The sequence below is a fragment of the Marmota monax genome, unplaced genomic scaffold (assembly GCF_021218885.2).
Source record: "Marmota monax isolate L192 unplaced genomic scaffold, Marmota_monax_Labrador192_F-V1.1 WCK01_AAM20220418_F8-fsc00125, whole genome shotgun sequence".
NCBI classification, from domain to species: Eukaryota; Metazoa; Chordata; class Mammalia; order Rodentia; family Sciuridae; genus Marmota; species Marmota monax.
In genome coordinates, this window is record NW_026695235.1 from 6,987,122 (window position 1) to 7,007,382 (window position 20,261).

The following is a 20,261-nucleotide window of genomic DNA, read 5'->3' on the forward strand; positions in this document are numbered from 1 at the left end:
TCTCATTATGTATGTGAAAATAGACTAAAATCTGAAAAATTTAGAAGTATAAATCACTTTTGGTCTCAAGCTGTTTGGATGAGGGATACTCAGTACATTAGTGAAATGGGTGATAACGCCTTTGAGTGAAAGGTCATGTTAGCTGAGTGGACTCATGGGGAATTGAATCCTGTTTCTCATCTAATGTTGGAATCTTGGCCAAGGTAGATGTTCTAGGTCCCAGGCTCTGCAGAGGTGACTGGGAACTGCCATCCTTGAAGCATCTGTCCCATTACTGATGCCTTTATTCTTTTTATTTATTTTCTACCTACTTTCCTGTAACATCATACTTACTCTTGGTTGTAGTTCTATCTTAAACTACAGGGAGCAAGCCTATTCACTCTGTTTACTATTCCATCTATAATTTGAAGGCATTGATTTACTCTTGTCTTGACTGAAGTGTCCCAGTTCTTCCAGATCCCTAATTACTTATTTTTTGGAAGTTTTAAATTTTCTTACCAAATGTTTTCATGTGGATCTGGAAATTAAAAGAATTGTGAAGCTTTATGTTAACCTTACCTGTAAACTCCTGAGAAGGTTAGTTCTGATATTCCCTCTTTTTAAATCTAAATTGTTTTCCCTCCATGTTCTCCCCTTTGGCATTCTGTACTTAAGTTATACTCTTAGTACAGTTTGTAGTTACATATCAGTGTGATTGACACACACACACACACTTCTGTTTCCTACATTGTACTGTGAAGTCTATGAAGGGAGGCATAGTGACAGAAAGTACCACCTCATGTCTTCAGTGTGTGGCATGTATTGTTGGAGAAGTGAATGAATAATTTAATATTTATTGTCATGGACATCATTGGTTTTTAGAATATTGTGTTCATTTATGTAAATTTGTCTCTCAGTTGAATCACTGGGCATGTATATGTTCTCATTGTTGAAGTTACTGAAGTGTAAATAGATGTGTGTCACCATCTTCTCTCTCTCAGCTCTTCCCTCATTCTTGTCCCATCATATCCATAGTCCCACTTCCTTGTCTGGAAATATTGCTGTTAAAGATCGATTTTAATCTTTCTTGAAATTTTCCTTAGCATTTTCATTTATATATATCTAAGGCTCATATTTTGGGGGGGAGGGGAGTACTAGAGATTGAACTTGGGTGCACTTAACCACTGAGCCACATCCCCAGCCCTATTTTGTGTTTTACTTAGAGATAGAGTCTCACTGAATTGCTTAGGGCCTCGCCGAGGCTGGCCTTGAACTTGCACCTTGAACTTGTGATCCTCCTGCCTCAGCCCCCTGAGGTGCTGGGGTTACAGGGGAGTGCCACCATGACCCACAGGCTCATACTCTTTATTGTACACACATGTATATTTACACATCTGTGTGGCAGTGTACTTTGAATACAATGTTGAATATTATTTTGCTTTTATCATTGGTTTGATAATCATACCTTTTTCAGATACTCATAAGTAAGGGACACAACCCTCTAAACCTCATTTCCACATCCGGTAAAAAGGATTGATCTGAATGAAGTGAAGTTGAAGGCCTCTTAGCTCTAAGTCTGATAATAAATTCAATATGTGTAAGTAATTGATATTAGATTTCATGAAGAATGTGCTATTCTGTGTAATATGAGAACATGTGAAGCTAAAAATTGAATACAACTTTGGGTAACTAAAAAAATTGTGGGGGAAATTGTTAGACTGTGCAATTATTTTCCTCCAGGACTGGTTACAGAATTGTAAGCTGGTTCATATTGGTAGAGGGATTTATCTCTATTGTGGACTTTGGCACTAGGAAGTTTGAGTTTTATTGATCCTATAAAGCTAGCTGATGGTATCTGAATTTTACCTCAACTCTCTAAATTTTCATATCAGAGTTCTACACTTGTAAACACATTCTAAGAAACTTACAGAAATCAAAGTGTACATAGGTATGTTTTTATTAATGACATACTTAAAAACAATATTTCATGGGAGTTAGTTTTCTAAGCAGTTTTCATCCTTTCCTCAAAAAGAAACAAAACAAAAACACTCCCACAGATTTTGCTCAGTCATAGTAAGTTTGTAAGTTCTCTCATCATAAAATTATTACTGAATTTCAAAAGTTTTTTTTTTTTTTGTTAGCTGCTTTGGTCTGGTAGCCCCCCCCACCTTTGATTTTTAATTTTTGCAATGCTGGGGGTGCTCTACCACTGAGCTATCTGGGCCCACCCCCCTCTTTGAATAATTTTAAAATTTGGAACAGGATCTCAACAAGTTACCAGAGGTTTGCCTTGAAATTCAGATCTTCCTGTTTGAGCCTCCCAAGTTGCTGGGATTTTAGGTGGAATTTCAGGCCTGCACCACTACACCTGGCGCTCTCACAGTTTGAAGATTGCTGTACTTCTAACGCTTTTCTCATATTGCTTTAATTAAGAAAAAAAAAGTTTATGGCAAACTTAAAGCATATAGTAAAATATAGAGAATAATATAATGAGGTCTCATATCCCTCTCTTCTGCTCAACAGTTACTGATATTTTTACCCACCTGATTTTCTAATACTTTATTAGTAAGTCCACATTTAAGAATATTCTTTTCAGAAAATATGCTTGTTGCTTAAAAGAAAAAGAAAAAAGCCAAAGCATTTTCAAGCTTTATCTGATTACAAATGTTTATGTAGCATATAATTATATGAAATATTTTAAGGCTCATATTAACAATTATCCTTTAGCAAAAATACCAGCCTTTGTGCCATTTGCACTGGATTGAATTATGAGCCAAACCACAGCAAACTCATTCATTCTATCTTTGGGTTGCAGGTATCATTTAATTGTGCTTATTATAAAGGCTCATTATAAATATTTAAAAATTTAAACTGTTTAAATTGTTTTAGTGAGGCAACCTAAAGTAGATATTTTAGGCTCTGAGTTAGTTTGACAATTACATTTTCTTTTTATCCTTTACTTAGTATCAGCTGTAATTGTGGAAGCTGGGCTTTTGGAGGGTGAGGTGAACAGAGTTTCCCCTGCTTTCAAGGCTAGAACAGTTACAGTTCAGGGCAGAGTGGGGGTGATTATCATGGTATAAATACCATTATGTCAGGGTTTAGGAGACAGTCGTGTCTGTAAGTGTGTGGTATGGGACTTTCTGGGGAAGAAATCGTTGGCCTTGAGCTTTAGTGGGTATTGACAGGCAGAGATGGCTGTGGAATTCTCTGAGCTAAAAAATCTAATTTGGGGAATGAGACTTTGTCCACTGCAGCTCTACCATGGATTTGGGGAGACTGTGTAGTAGGAGATAAGACTGAAAAGGAGGAGGTAATAATATAAACTATAACAGCATACTGGGACTGATGAGCAACACAAGCTTGAATCGTTCATATTCATTTATCTGCAGAGGGTTTTTTGTTTTTTAGTTTAGATTTCTTAACAATTTGAAAATATCGATAAATGAGTAGCCTAGATATATTGGAAAATTTTAGTTGTGAGATCTTTGTAATGTACAACTTGCCCCCTTATGTACTGTGGTTATAAGAATTTAAATGATTTCATGGTATTTTATCGTGTGGGTGTACCATAATCTTTGTTGCAGAGACAGAACATGAGGCAAAATAGAGTACAAATGGAACATAAACTAAGTGCTACAGACTTAAGAATTATAATGGAGAAAACTATATAGAAATGTTAGTGTTGCCGACACTATATTTATATTGTGTACACATTTGGAGATCATAAATTGAGAATCAAAGCATAAGATTTGAGCAAAAACAGTTCAATGAGATTTATTAAGATGAAAGATTGAGGTTTGATGTTCAGTTGGAGAAGAAACCAAGGAATACGTCTGTGTCTCTGAAGAGTGTTTTGTAGACATTGTATAGCTATTTTCAGTTTTTGTTTGCCCCAGAGCATAGAACAAACAGCATAAACTTAAGTTGGTATAGAGGATTTAGGATATAATTTGTGACTGAGGAGTGAGAGTAGAATAATTTAACATGAGACTTATTCTTTGAAATGGATAAATTTTCACTGTATTTAGGTTTTTACTGTGCTTAAGAAGAGGGTAATTAATAATGGTGTTTTAAAGGTTTTCCAGGCTTTTTTACTCCTGAGACTTATTTTAATATTAATTCTGTTTTTTTCACCTATTGTGTCACTTCTGGTCTTATAAACAGTTATTGTATGTTTTTGGTCTATAGAACTGACTGAAAGGACAGCCCCACACAAAACAAAACCCTGCCTGTATTAATAGAGGAATAGCATGCCTGTGTGTAATTGATTTGCAAGATTGTAAATGGGGTCTCAAAAGTAGAATATTCTGTTTAATGAGACCACTGGAATTTGAAGTTTAAATGTGGGAATCTTGACATTAATAAATAAGTCATCTTGTGTGATTGATGATACAATATTATGCCAGTCATTCTTACAGAATTTCCATTGATCGAGAAAATTCTAGATGGAAAATTTTAAGGTTTATGTTTCTAGGTTTAAGATTTGTTTCAACACAAAAAATGTTCATTTTTAGAAAATTTAGAAAATACAGAGGATAAAAATAAGAATTCCTTGCAGAATTCTCTCCAGAGATAACTACATTTTGTTCATAACCTACCACTCTTTCTGTGTATAACTTTTCTTTTAAAAAACAAATATCATATGGTATCTGTGTACTGCTTTTATAACCCACTTTTCTACATAAAACAATATTTTCATTGTTTCTTTTCTACCATGACAGTCTGTTCACTGGGGTGAGTATGTAACATAAAGAGTTCACAAGATATAAATGCAGGTTCAGAGAAGAGGGTAGAGTGACTTTAAACTGGACTTAAGGTGATTTTGAAGAAGGGACAAGTTTTAGGTCGGGCTCAAATGACTTGAGCATTGATGCAGAAGGAGGTTAAATGCATTTTATGGAATGTCCTGTTGAACTCTGAGAACAGGGCAAAGAGGTTTGAATGAATGTCCCTAAATTATAGAGCTATTAAATACAGATTGAAAGCCATTTGTTTCAGGAAGATGATGTGTATTGGGTCAAGTTATAAGATGTCTTTAAGTACAGTAGTACTCAAGCTTGGCTGTGTCCAGGAATCATCTGGAAGTTCTTGTTATCTTTATACATGTTTAATGAATTAGGATCTTTGGAGTACAGTCTCTCAGTTTTTTTCTCTAAAAAACCATCAGGCTTGGGAGACACTCATTTGTAATAGGGTGGGTGCAGAAAGGACCAGGAAGAAAGTCATTAAAATGGGCATGGAGAAGAACAGAAAGGCCCAAGGCATTTTGCAAATCACTAAGATTATTTAGTGTAGATAAAGACTGTGTGAAGTTATTGTAGAGTGATGGTCCTGGGAGTAGAAATGGGAAGTGGACTGTAGTTCAGACACAGTGAGTTGAGGTAGTAGCAGTAACATGGCAGCCAGCCTGCAGCTTATTGGAACTAGATATTGAGTGAAAAGTTAGGGGAGAGAATAGAGTTCAAATATTTCTTTTGGAGGGAGTGAAAAAAAGAAAGTGAAATGAATATAGAAACCAGGGGGCAGAATGGGAAGAAGTAACATCTGAGGTTAGTGCTGAAAGTGAAAGACATGGACTATTTGGAGGATAACAGGTGTCCTGAAATATAAGTCTAAATATAAGAATTTTTAAGAAGGTGGCCATTTTGACAATATTAGTTCTGCCTATCCAGGAACATGGGAGATCTTTCCATCATCTGAGGTTTTCTTCAATTTCTTCCTATAGTGTTCTGTAGTTTTCATTGTAAAAGTCTTTCACCTCTTTCGTTAGATTGATTCTCAGGTATTTTATTTTTTTTTCTTTTGAGGCTATTATTAATGGAGTAGTTTTCCTAATTTCTCTTTCAGTGGATTCATCGCAGATATATCGGAGTGCGTTTGATTTATAGGTGTTGATTTTATATCCTGCTACTTTGCTGAATTCATTTATTAGTTCCAGAAGTTTTCTGGTAGAATTTTTTGGATCTTCTAGATATAGAATCATGTCATCAGCAAATAGTGATAGTTTGAATTCTTCTTTATCTATTTGTATCCCTTTAATTTCTTTGTCTAATTGCTCTGGCTAATGTTTCAAGAATAATGTTGAATAGAAGTGGTGAAAGGATATCTTTGTCTTGTTCCAGTTTTTAGCGGGAATGCTTTCAGTTTTTCTCCATTTTAGAATGATGCTGGCCTTGGGTTTAGCATATATAGCTTTTACAAGGTATGTTCCTACCATCTCTAGTTTTTCCAGTGGTTTTTTTTTTAATATCTTTGTTTTATTTATTTATTTTTATGTGGTGCTGAGGATCAAACCCAGGGCCTCACACATGCTAGGCAAGCGTTCTACCTCAGAGCTGCAAACCCAACCCCTTTCTAGTGTTTTGAACATGAAGGTATGCTATATTTTATCAAGTGCTTTTTCTGCATCTATTGAGATGATCATATGATTCTTGTTTTAAAGTCTACTAATATGATGAATTACATTTATTGTATCATGTTGAACCAACCCCGCATCCCTGGGGTGAATCCCACTTGATAGTGTTACCTTAAATTAGGTAGAAGGAAGTGATGCGAGGGGGAGTATGGATATAGGAAGGATACTAGAATGAAACAGATATTATTACTGTTATGTATCTATGTGACTATGTGACCAATATGATTCTGCAACATGTACACTCAGAAAAATGAGAAATTATATCCCACCTATGTATGATATATCAAAGTGCACTAATGTATTCTACTATCATATATAACTAATTAAAACAAATAAAAAATTTAAAAAAAGAAGGTGACATTTCTCTATAAGTTTTTCAAAAGTGTAGCAAGGTAAAGTAAAACTAAACTAATTTACTACTCTTAGTAATTGGCTTATTGGAGGAATGTAAGCTGTTAATGACTGTGTTTTTGATTTTTCTGGCCTTGTTATTTTTCTGTATTTCTGAAACTCAAGGATAATTAAAAGCAATGGTTTATAAAATTATATATAATTATACATATAAAAGTGTGTATAACCAACTAAGTATATGTATGGACACACAAATGTAAATTATACATAACATTTTATAGATAAAATTATACATGTGTGTATCTATTATACTTTAGACAATCCTGTTTAGAAAAGTTAGTACTATTAGAAAAGAGAAACAGGGCACTTTCTTAATATGTATCTTATAAACTAATCATGAGAAAGGCTTGCAGGCTACTGAGTCCACATATTCTTCCTAAATATCTTTTGTCTGGTAGATACCACTTTGTTTAGGGAATGCATAGTAAAGTGAGAATACCCCAGATTTAAAATTAGGGAGGGGAATATAGTAGCAGATAGTATGAATTACTGCATTTGAACCTTGTTTGATTCCATAGCTCCTCAAGATCATCTGCCACTCTCTTAAATTCCTCGTATTGTCTAGAATTGATTTGAGTAATGGAAAGTTTGAATACATTTTGTGTAGGTGATGCAAAATAATACTTGTCAGTAGAAGAGATTTTGAAAAATCATGATGGCTTTGTATTTTGTTCATATCACTTTGCTCTTAATTTCTATTAGCATATGGTTAGAAGCAGATTCCAAGGTTTAAAATTCATGATAATGTAAATTTGGAAACAAAACACATCTCTCAATAGGTGTTTGCTTGAAAGACATTTACATCTGTGCAGTAGAGTACTAGGTACCCATTAAAAGTAATGATTGCTGGGCACAGTGGCACATGTCTTCAATCTTAGCACCTTGGTAGGTTGAGGCAGAAGGAGTGTAAGTCCCAGGCCTGCCTTGACAACTTAGTAAGACCCTGTTGCAAAATAAAATGAAAACAAGGATGGGAATGCAGCTCAGTGGTAGAGTACTTGCTTAACATGCATGAGTCCCTTGGTTGGATCTCTGGTACTGCACCTCCCCCCCAAATCCCCCCAAACAAAAACCAGATGATGCAAATATAAATTGTTGATACACAATTTAAAAAGGAAAAAAAAACCATATAAATTCCACTGCCAGACTTTGGTAGAATTTTGTGTGACTTCGGTGTTTTATACCTATTTTATATCCTTTGGTTTCTTAAAAACAATGAGCACCTAATTTTTTATAATCATAAAATAGTGTAATTGAAATAAAAATGGTGGGAAAAATTTTGAAATTTTGAATTTGAAATGGAGAAAAGATTTATTGTTCAGCAATTCTAGCTTCTGAACAGCATAATTGCATATAATTGGATTGGAATGAATGTTCTAAAGGTATATAATTCTGATGAGAATGGTCAGTAATGGGTGAAGACTTGAGTCCAAATATGACCAGAATCTTGACCAAGATGGAATTAATAGAAGTGGAGTAATTGAGGCCAGTTTGAAAGACCTTTCTAAGGTGAACTCCACCATAAGAATTTGTGAATGGATGTGGTACACACAAAAGGAAAGAGTCCTGGATGGTTAGGGCTGTAGCCCTAAAGTGATATTAGTCTAATGGTGACACTAAATAATCAAGTCTGAGAATACACAAAAGAGAAATGGCATTTCCCCTTTCTTCCTGGTCCTTCCTCCCATCTCCTCCAAGTATGGGAAACTATGGGTACATGGTAAATTCATTTTAACTTAGGGGCTGAGAGCAGTGGCTTTGGAGTCAAGTTGCTTTGATTTTTTTTTTTTTCATATTTTTTTTGGTTGTCAGTGGACCTTATATTTTATTTATTTATATGTGGTGCTGAGAATTGAACCCAGTGCCTCACAGATGCTAGGCAAGTGCTCTACCACTGAGCCACCATTCCAGACCTTGGATTTGATTCTGATCTTCTCTACTAGTCATGTGTAACTTGGCGTGACTTGTTTTCTCTGGGCCTTAGTTTTCTTTCCTTTAAAAAATGGAGATGATAGTTGTATTTATGTAATTATGGAGACTAAGTGAGTTAAAGTAAAATATAAAGTGCCCATTAAAGATATCTAGGTGCAGTAGAACATAACTGGGACATGCAAGCTCAGTTCACTGAGCTCTTAGAAATGTGGGCGTGGAGCCCTTCTATGAGGGCTGGGCTAGAAATGAGGCCTCTGGGACTTAGGTTTACGTATGATAGACGTACTAACTAATATCTACTTTATATGATATACTCTCCAGTATTAGAAGTTAGTTGTACACATCATTATGAATGTTACATTCACTGAAAGAAGACAAAGGACAGCAAGCAAAATAGTTGACATATTTTGAAAGAATGACCGGGTTTCTGTATTATTATGTTACACTTATCCATCATAGCTTAGTCCTAGAAACCATGCAGTGTCTCCCCTCTGGTTGTGTAAAGAATATTTGTCAATGCATTATGCATTGAGATATTTCTCTCTTGAATTCCTGTATTTTTGGGGATGTCCAAATACTTAGTGCTCAATGTAATCTTTTCTGGGTCCAGATGAGAGTCCAGAGACTGAGTAATAATTTGGTGGTTGAGATAGCAAATATTGTGGACAACATTTTATTTAACCCACTTAGTTGTTCTTTCTTTTTAAAAATATTTTTAGTTGCCAGCAGACTATTTATCTGTCTATCTATGTATCTATGTATCTATGTATCTATGTATCTATCTATTTATGGTGCTGAAGATTGAACCCAGGGCCTCATACATGCCAGGCAAGTGCTCTATCACTAGCCAAAACTCCAGCCCTAGCTGTTCGTTCTTAAACTTCTCCCTGGTGCTTATTTGGTTATATTAGTTCTTCAGAACATGATTCTATCTCCATTTAACACTCATTTCAGGTACTCCCCCCTTCCAAAATGCCATTGAAGTGCTATGATCTAAGACCTATGTTTATAATTCTTCATGATCTTTTCTCTTTCCTAAGGATTTAGGGCAAAAATGATTCTTCTGCTATTGATTTTTACCTTTCTCTCTCTCTCTCTCTCTCTCTCTCTCTCTCTCTCTCTCTCTCTCTTTTTTTTTTTGTGGTGCTGGGGTTTGAATCTAGGGCCTTTGGGATGTTAGACAAGTACTCTACCAACTGAGCTACATCCCCAGCCCTATCTTTTTTTGATTTATCTCCTTTAACATTTTGGGGGTGAGAGTAGAGGGAATATATAGCACACTGTTGTGGGTTGGAATCAAAATGTCTCTGTTAGACTAAATTCTCCCCCTAACTTCCATCCCACCCTCCCTCGTTCTTCCCATGTTGGGGATGGTTGAGGCAGAAGCATGTTCTAAATCAGGCTCAGGCATACTTGGATTTTTGCATCTTTTTAATGGTCTCTCATAGCCATTTTAGTGATCATTAATGGGGAGTATCTTGGGGAGGTGAACTTTGGTGTATTACCAGTTTGCAAACTGTGACCTTATTCTAGTTAGTTTCTTTAATCCCTGCTTTTCACATTGATGCAATGGAAGTAACACTATTTACTTTGAAGGCTCTTAGGAGATTACTTGAATGTCTTAGCTGAGTGCTGGGTGCACAATAAGTGTTTACTTTACAAATGTCCTTTGTCCTGTTGTTCTTATTAATAACTTTGGTTTGTAACCGCATTCCAAAGTCTTGTGTTTTTTGCCATTTTTACCCCCTCTTAAAGGTTGTGACTATTCCCAGGCTTTTGAGGGGAGTAATAAATGTCCTTTGTTTTTAGAATTTCACTTGAAATCCCAGTTAATGCTATTGATTTTTCTGCAATGTAACTTGATCATCTTATAAGGAAGAATGAAGAATTTTTCTCGTGTATTAAATATTGAAAGCATGACACTTCTATATTTTCTTCTCTTTAACTCTTGCCTATTATAATTCTAGAAAATCTGTTCCTAAAATTTCTACATGGGAAAAGACTTACTTTTTTCTCTTTAATCAGTTGGTGTAAATAAGTAAAAGCTCATAAGGAATGTTAGTCACAGTACATAATTTTTAGATAACTACAATGTAATTTTAATCCATAGAATCAGATTTTATATTTTTTATGCACTATTTCTTTTGATTTTATTTTTGTAGCTTTTTCTTGTTGGTCACTTATAATTAAATGACACCTTCTGAACTACCTAAATTGTTTCTTTTGGCTAGCTTGGGAACTTGACCAACATAAGCAGCATTGTTTCTGATAGAATACTCATTGAATTTCAGTGTTTACTTAAAAAAATAACTTTTTTGACTCAATTCATTTGTAAGTTAGGGCTTAGCCTGTATTTGTCCCTGACTTTTTGCTATTATCATGTGTTCTCAGTCATGAAATAACAGTGGAAGCAATAAATACGAAAGAGGAAAGTAGTGTAAGAGAATTATAATAAAATAAAAAGAAACCACTTAATGAGCAAGAGGGCTTGTGAACTTGGGGAATCAGTTGAGAGGTATCTTCGAACTTAATTTGCAAATAACATTGGTAGCTTGATATCCTACCAATGTTTCCTTTGAAGTAACTTTCATTATCTCTGCCTTGATTGTAAGTCACTATGGAAGGTGAATTTGCATACATATTAATTTGTGAATTGATGGAAGATTACAAAATGTAGGACCCCCCCAATTATATAGAATAATATGGAACCTTCATGTTTATTTGATATCTAGAAATTCAAATTTTTATTGGTGGTAGGCACATTGTAAAACCATTTTTCTTTTCCCTGGCAGCTGAATATTTTGTGTTTTTATATGCAGTTGATTTTGATTAATGAAGATTAAGGTAAATTATTTAAGCAAGCCTAAATGATAGTAACCCAGTTTCACAAATTTGAAGTGATTTTAGCTATGTGTTTTGGGGATTGTAGTTATATTAGATATCCCTCAGTTAGGGGGTAATTGTCTTGCATCATTATCTCTTATCATAATCTGTTTTTCTTCACACAGTGTTATAGTTTTGCTGCTGGACTCTTCCCTCCCTTCCCCCACCCCATCAGGATGATATGAGACTTGAAAGAAGACGATGCATACAGGTGACTCAAGTTTTGAAATACAGTAAAACTATGGTTATCTAAGAAAATGTGGGAAATGATGGTATATTTTGAATGGGGGAGCTTTCTGATAGGCGGTATTTAGTGTGTGGGGGAATTATTTAGTAAATGCAGAGGTAGTTGGGATATGTATTAAACTTGGATTTGGGACTCAGTTTGATAATTTTTTCTTTTAAGTAGCGGTGTTAATACAAACAGCTTAGTAATTGCCCTTGTTTAAGCTTTTAAAAAGTTGGCTAATACTTTGGCGGGAATTGGACTATTTCAGTTAGTAAAATAAATATTCACTTTTATGGTTGAGTATATGTCTCCTTTCATCCTATTAGAACATAGCAAATCTCTTATAGGAGTTGATGCTTGTAGTGTATTTATTATTAAGACTGATGATGAAATTAAGAATTTAGCACTCGTGTATGATTCTCTTAAAAATGTGGTCTTTTTTTTTCTTTCCTCATTCCCTCCTTCCCCACATTTGTTTCTGTTCTTTCCCCTCCTTCTTACCTTCCCTTTCATCCTCTTTTATCCTTTATATTTATATAGGAGAAGTAGTGTAAGGGCATTTGGAGGGATGTTTTTGATTGTTTTATGACTTACTGAAGTGATCTTATTTGTATATGGAAAATGGATGCTATTCTAAATGTGGATGTGTTTAAGGAACATTCTTGAAAATATAGTTTAGTTAATGGATAAAATGTAATTAACTTTTAAAGTTGTATGTTCTTAAATCAAGTAGATTGTGAGGCCTTTTGTTAAACTAGGAGACTTATGTTTGAGATAATCTTATTTGATTGTAAACTAAAGTCTGAAACTGGAAAAGAAGTAATTATAAACCTTGAAGAGATAACTAATTGAATTAGTGATGTAGCTATTTTTTTGTGATGGGTGTTTTCCTGGTACACATTTTCTGAATGAAAATAATTATCACATTTTTATTTTAGAGTGATATATTTAAAATCATATTTCATGTAGACTGTTTTATATGAAGAAATTTGTTAAATATAGTATTTGTACTTTATAGATCAAATAATATGTTACATTCTTGAGGGACTTACTGTTTGTAAAACTATTGCTAATTTTGGTGTAAGTCAAAGTGATTGATATCTCTGTAATACAGTTCTCTCACAAGTGCATGTAGAGAGGTGTGCACGTGTATGGTTGCCTGTACATATGGCAGGTATGCTAGGAACACAGTCTTCTGGCCCAATGGCTGATTGTTAAAATCAACATGATGCTGATGCTGAATCTCGCCATCATAGAAAATAAATAGAATTACTTATAGAAATAGTTTTAGAATTTTATGAACTTTTAAAAAATATTTTTAGTTATAGTTGGACACAATACCTTTATTTTATTTATTTTTATATGGTGCTGAAGATTGAACCCAGGCCTTCACATGTCCTGGGTGAGCACTCTACCACTGAGCCACAAACCTAGCCCCTTATGAACATTTTTTGTTGTCACATTTTATAAGTTTGAACTTTTGGTGCAGGAATGTCTAAGCCATGTGAGTTCTCAGATTGCTCCTTAGGCACTAAACTGCACATTGACTTTACCAAGTAGTACTCACTTTTCAGTGAAGGTCAGTAGAGGAACAAAGTATGTTTGGGGTGTCTCAGATTTATCTATGATGATTATGACTTTGGAGATTTCCTTCATGATAATTTGAAGTAGCAAACTTGCTGTTTATTCTCACAAGGTATGAGGGATTCCCAAGTAGTTTTTACTTGTGAAAGCCTTACAGCCTCAATGGAATTAAAAAAGTAAAGAAGAGTAAAAATGGTTTGTAAAAGTTATATACTTAACTTTATAAAAGGTAGAACCTAGAAGAATTCTGTAGATTAAATTTGTGACATAATCCAGTTTCTTATTTAGCTTTATAAAGATTATCAACATTCATTACTTTTAACTGAGGTGATGGATCTGTTGAATAACTTGATTTTAGTAATCATTTCACACCATATACATTATCAATATCATATTGTATGCTTTATATATGTAACATTTTTATTTCCCAGTTATACCTTAATAATGCTGGGGGGGAGGGGGGAAGAAATAGAGTTTTACTGAACCCAAGCTAAAGCCAAACTTTAATGTATCTCTAATTCACATGAATATAGATCTTCCTGCTGTTGTTAAATTTGAGAGTTTTTTCGCATATTTTTAAATGTAATTAAGAACACAAATGAAATGAATTTGGATTCATTTTTGATTTTTTTGAAGAAAAATCACTGTGAGCAAATATTTATTTGGCTAATGTTTGCTTTGTATCATGTACTGTGGTTGGTGGTCTGCAAGGATCCCTGTGCTTTTAAGGATCAAGCCACACTTTTCATTTGGAGGACAGGGTAGATATTTAGACAGATAAACTGCATTTATGGTAGATTTTAAAGACTTGAATTCAGTGCATCTAGAGCAACCCGAAAACTCTTCTGGGTAGTAGCATCCATTGTAATGGTGTCAGCTGACCCATTGATGTTCAAACGGTAAAAGTGTTGTATGTCCTCTCCTCTCTGGAGCTCTAGACTCAAGTAACTGTCCTGGATGACTTTCCCATATAGTCCCTTCCTTGCCCATTTAATCCTCTTCGTGATGAGTGATATCATCTTATCTAAGGACACTGTCATTCTGTGAGCCTGGAAGTAACCAAGTTCAGTGTTTTTAGGATTTGGAATCATTCCCGAGCTTAGGTTTGGAAAAAGCACTACCTCGGAGATTACCAAGCATATTTACATAAAGGCTTCTGTGGAAAGATGCCTGCTTAAGCCAGCACTTTTTTCAGTTTATTTGAGTAAGAGATCTCCCTTTCTGTACTTTTTTACTTGTACCCACTAACATCTCATGGAACATTATTTGGGGAAATCTGTTGCAATGTAGTAGTTGATGTCATTCTTTGTTTTGTTGAAATAGCTTTCTTTAACAACTAAAATTGTTTTTAATTATAGTTATATGTTAGCCACTTTAAAATTTGGAATGGTTTCAGAGTATATATGTTTTATAAGTAACTATAGTAATTTTTTAAAATGTACTGATTTGGGGCTAGGGGTGTTGCTTAGTGATAGCTTTTGCCAAGCACATTTGAGGCCCTAAGTCCAATCCTTAGTACTGCAAAACAAAAACAAAAACTAACAAAAAACCATAACTGATTTGTTCACTGTCTTTGTCATCATTGTTATATGTGAATTTTAAGTGCTTAATACCATTTGGGACAGTTTTTAATATTGTATTCTCTAATTCATTTTAAAATGAATTTTGTAGGATAAAAATCTTCATTTAGAACAATTAGATTCTAATGAGCATAGAAATTGTAATATTTATTACAGAATAATTAGAAATTAGATCTATAAGTTTAAAAGATCCAATTTCTTTAATCCCATCACACACAGGGCATATTGGAAGAATCAAAGGGTGTGTACATTTTAATATTTTGATACCTGTTGTCAGTTTGCCTCCTTTTGGAATTTTTTTCCATACGCTCCTATACACCTCATCTTTTCCTGCATCTCTCTCCTTTTCTCTGGCTTATATCAGTTTTTCTCTTATTGAGTCAGTGATTTTTGTTTATTTGTTTGTTTAGTAAATGATAAATCTACTAGATTTATTTTTAGCTCTCAGGTTTCTCCTTGTTTTATACTTAATACAAAATCAGTGAAAATTTTTTTTTTTTTGGAATTTTTAAACATACAGGTAAGTACAAGTAAATATAACCAGAGTTTTAGTGTTCACTGCACATGGCATATTTTTCCAGCTCTCCCTGCCCTTCATGCCGGTTTTGATTAGTTGAGATTATTGTGAATAACCATTCAGGTTGGTGAACTGGTGGTAGATTACATTTGATGTCCTTATTGACTCTAACATATTATCAGTGCATAAATGTTTGGCAGTATGTCAAATTTTGTTATAATTGCTTCCTAGGAGTTTAGCTTTGGGTCATAGGGCTTGAAAATTTTTAAGAACCTTGATACAGAAAGGTGTTTGATTAATGTGTGCCAGTTTTTACTCGGTGGTATTACAAGATGTGTTTGGTATTAACTGTGTCGGCATTGACTGTTATAATGAAAAATAAAACTTAATTTTATAGACAAAAGATCTTCTGTTTCGAAAAATAGAAGTGATAGTGCATTCTCAGTGGAGGAGAAAGTTCAAATGCTTCATATATGTATAAAATAAAAAGCAGCAAGTACTTCCTTTTTCCAATAGTGTGGAAGTTATTCTTCTCTTAGAATTATTTCTTTCTAGCTAGTGGTTTTTACTTAATGCTTTTTCTGGCATTGCATATATTTACTTGGAAGTTTCAGGCCAGTCTGATGGTTCCTCAATGCCACGGGGCGCTATGGCTTACCTTCTTTGTATGCCCTTGGTCTAGCAGGATCCTTGGGATTTAGGAAGCACTTTAATACTTGCAAAAAAGAATGTTTTTTGCCACCGAACACCCAAAAATAAATACCTTAATCTGGATGCTTATTTTAATAAATTTATTCAAATGGGCTTAAGAGTTCCTCATTAACTTCTGTTCCTTCTTATCTTTCATGTTTTTATTAAAAAGCTTCTATATAGAAATAATTGATAATAATCATCATGTAATATAAATGAATGTTTGATTAAAAATTTTTTTTTTTAGTTATAGATGGACACAATACCTTTATTTTATTTATTTTTTATGTTGTGCTAAGGATTGAATCCAGTTCCTCACATGTGCTAGGCAAGCACTCTACCACTAAGCCCCAGCCCCAGCCCCTAGAGTGTTTGATATTTTTGTAAAAGATAATGGGAAACTTTTGAGGTCCCCCCCCCCTCCAGCCCCTTTGGTGCTGGGGATTGAATCCAGGGCCTTGTGCATACAAGGCAAGCACTCTACCAACCGAGCTCTACCCCCAGCCCTTGGTTAGCCCCATTTTAACACTGAATTTCGTAGGTATTAATTCCTTTATTCAAGGTCCAGGTGAAAGCAAATGTTAGCTTTTAGGGATATTTCCCAAGTGTACCTCTGAAAGAATGTCTGCATTCTAGGAAAATAACAGTGGACATAGTTTTCTAGTCTCTTTAGTTTTCCCTGAGATGGAGCATCTAGTTTGGTTAAAAAAAACTCATGAACAACATCTGTAAGATTAAGTGAGCAGTGCTCTCAGAGATGTATACAAAAGTGTGTGGAAGCAAATCTTAGATAACTACAAGACCTGTGTGGTGTCAGAATTTGCTCAGAAGGAAGCAACAGGTGCTACGGATGGTCCTGAGACTAGAACCCCAAGCTAGTCCACCAAGACTCCCTGGAAAGTTTGGCAGGCAAGTTTGAGTACAGCAGCTGAAGCTGAGGAGATGTTTCAAGTTCCCTAGAGTATATAGTAAGTTCTGAAACAGAGCTGTTCCCTATGAATGCTCAAAACTAACCAGTTGGTGCTCCTTTCCTGGCTAAAACCCCACATTTAGGAGACACTGCTGGGAATAGAATCTGAATGAAGTGGTATGGAGATAGTCGGGGTAAAGGAAAAAAACGTCAGATGAAAGTGGGGAAGATCATATTCATGAGTCTGTAGTGTGGTATGCTTCATGAAAACAGAAGAGGACACTTATTAAAGTCAGAAAAGCTGCTTTCTCAGGAATTTTTTTATTTTACATAAAAATGAGTCACAGACAAGGATCACAGTCAAATTCCCACCAGAGTTTTTATAAGAAAAAAGAAGTAAGGAGAAGAAAATAATATTGCAGGTAGTGAAAGCATGCCAGAAAGAAATGCCCACAAAACAAATAAAACTTTTAACCCAAATGTTTCAGAAGAAACCCGGAGAGATTTAGAAAATGGTACAAATATGAAAGATCAACATAAATTTAAATAAGGAAAAATTAGAAATGTGTTGATAACTTTGAAAAGAGAAATAAAATTTAAAAAGTCTTTAAAAAATGAAATCTGAATTAGAAGCTTGAATGTGAAAAAGAAAAATCAAAATAGAAAATTTCTTTAGAGAAATAGATGGTGAATAGCAGGAAAAGTTTAAACTAGAAAGAAATAAATACAGATAAAGTAGCAATTCAGAGAAAATGACAGCTATTAAAAAATAGGCAAAGAAATGTCAATACATAAAAGAGTTCCTGAAGAACTAAAGCAGCAAAACTGATACTACCAATTAGAATCAGGAAAAATTTCTAAAATGAAAAAGATTTGCCATTATGTTTGGAAAGGGTAGAGTGTGTAATTGGATAAACTGCTCCAGAATTGATAAACCTGTAGAAACTTCTATTAAAAATTACTGGACTTGAAAGAAGAAAATTGTTTGGGCATATAGACACAAAGACCCAAGGCATTATTGAGGGAGAATATTATGATCTGATTTTGATAGTGTTGCTTTATGCCAGAAGTAATAGAATAATGTCTAACATATACCAGGAAACCAAGGGAAACCAGGGAGAATCAAAAATTCTATATCCAGCCAAGGATACCTAAAGTAAAGAAAAATGTCGAGAACATGAGTGAGAATTTTGGACTCTTGTTTCTATGATCACTTCTTAGAAAATCTACTAGAGAACAGAGTAAAGCAACCCAGACTGCAGGGACATCAAATAGATACTTAACAGACCCTAATGATGGCTGTCAATGAGTTTGGTATGTAATGGCTGCATTCTCTATAATCAAAGTGAATATACATAAAATACAAAAAAGTAGATGCAGTTGCTGATTGCTTTATAGGCATTAATTGGGACCAAAAGGATATTAGTTCAGATCTAATTCTTGAGAGAGTGGGAGACAAGGGTACTAATTGATTTTCAGTGTTGTTCCTAAGTAGGGAATCAGTAGGTCATATTCTTCTACCCTTAGTCACATTGCAAGAGCAAAAGAGAAGGCTTTGGGTATGATAGAAAAGTAACCAAGAAAACAAAAGTATGAAGTTCTAAATTTGTTTCTTTCTAGGGAGAATAATAGAATAAAGGTAATAATACCTCATATGTAATGCACAGAGCGTAATAGCACATACCCAGGAGAAGTGCTTTATTTTTATTCATATTTTATTATCTCCCCTCCTAGCTGTTACCAGACTATTTATACAAGTTTGGAGCTTGCATTTTCTTCAATTTCCCATTTATTTGAGAAACTACTGTCTTCTCAAATTATTTGTTTAATGTCCCAAATTTTATTTGCTCTGCCTGTATTATCAGTTATATTTAAGTTCAAAATCATATCTTGTTTACATAATTTAAAACTTGTGTCACCTCATAATGTCATTTTCTTATGTTTTTATGTACCAGTTAAAGTAAATTACAAAATAAAATTTGTGTTGAGGCTATTTTATTCATTTGGTTATTAGAATTATGCTGATTTTTTATACTTGACCGCCAGTACTTTGTGCCTAGGATTTGGATTTTAGCTTTGTTCATAAAAGACTTACAAGGACAAGGTTGGTAGGAAAAACCATGTGACCAGGGTGAAAGGTTTCTGGGAACCACATTAACTGAAAAGTTAGCCATTTTGTTTTTCATATGGATGTATTTGGACTTACTTGCTTCTATATGAACATAAGAAAATTTTCATATGGAATTATGCACATTTATTGTTAATATAAGTAAAATATTTTAAGTTCTCTCTGTCCCCATTAAGTAAAACCCAACATGTTTGTATCTTTTCCCCATCTTTGAGGTCAAGCTTTTCTCACACATAACCTTTTCATAACTTGTATATATAAAACTTCCTTGAAACATTTATATACCATAAATTCACCCACAATTACAGAAATTTTATTTTTTAGTGAATGTATAGTTACCACCACAGTCCAATTTTTAATTTTCACTAAAAGTAATTCAAATTAGTTCAGATGTGATTTATATTAAAAAAGGAAAAAACACCAATAATCCTAGTGTTTAGAGAATATCACTGTAGTTTTTTGGTGTATATATTACTTACATAAATTAGTTTCCCTTGATGATAATGCTAATTTCCATGCTTGACTCAGCCAGAGATTAGGTAACCTGCCCCTGTTCACATAGCATGTAAGGGATGGAGCTTGAATGCAAACCCAGTATAACTTCTAGTGTTAACTCATGCTTTATTACTTACTACTGATACATTTTCCAGTTTGCATTTGTCAGTTTTGTTTATAGTATGTTACGTAGTAGCTTTTAAGTTTTTATATGGGAGTGACTAGGTCTTATAATAATTCCTGTAACATAATAGATTTTTAGATTTAGCCATTTTATATGTGTGTGTGTTTGTGTGTATTATATATATATATATGAATAAAGCCATTGATAGTCTTTTGATGCTGATGACCTTTTATTTTGTGTTATATTTCTCCTTTTAAAGGGATTCCCAAGAATTACTTTATAAGTAATTTCCTCCCTGGTAATAAGATGTAATAAACTTATTAGCATTAGCTTTTTTGGGGAAAGTCTGGAAATAGTCACTTTTTTTTTTTAAAAAGGAAC

General features: G+C 34.1%; 1 protein-coding gene across 3 annotated transcripts in view; it reads left to right on the top strand.

The window, feature by feature from the left end:
- Dyrk1a (dual specificity tyrosine phosphorylation regulated kinase 1A) overlaps positions 1–20,261 on the top strand; it is a 133,822-nt gene that overhangs the window by 35,573 nt on the left and 77,988 nt on the right. For 2 of the 3 annotated variants that reach the window (XM_046439053.2, XM_046439052.2), the window contains exon 2: positions 11,749–11,834. The exons of the other annotated variant lie outside the window; for it this stretch is intronic. In XM_046439053.2, the coding sequence (XP_046295009.1) occupies positions 11,825–11,834 (10 nt within the window). In that variant the 5' untranslated portion in view covers positions 11,749–11,824. The remainder of the gene's footprint in view (positions 1–11,748; positions 11,835–20,261) is intronic. 3 annotated transcript variants of the gene reach the window in all.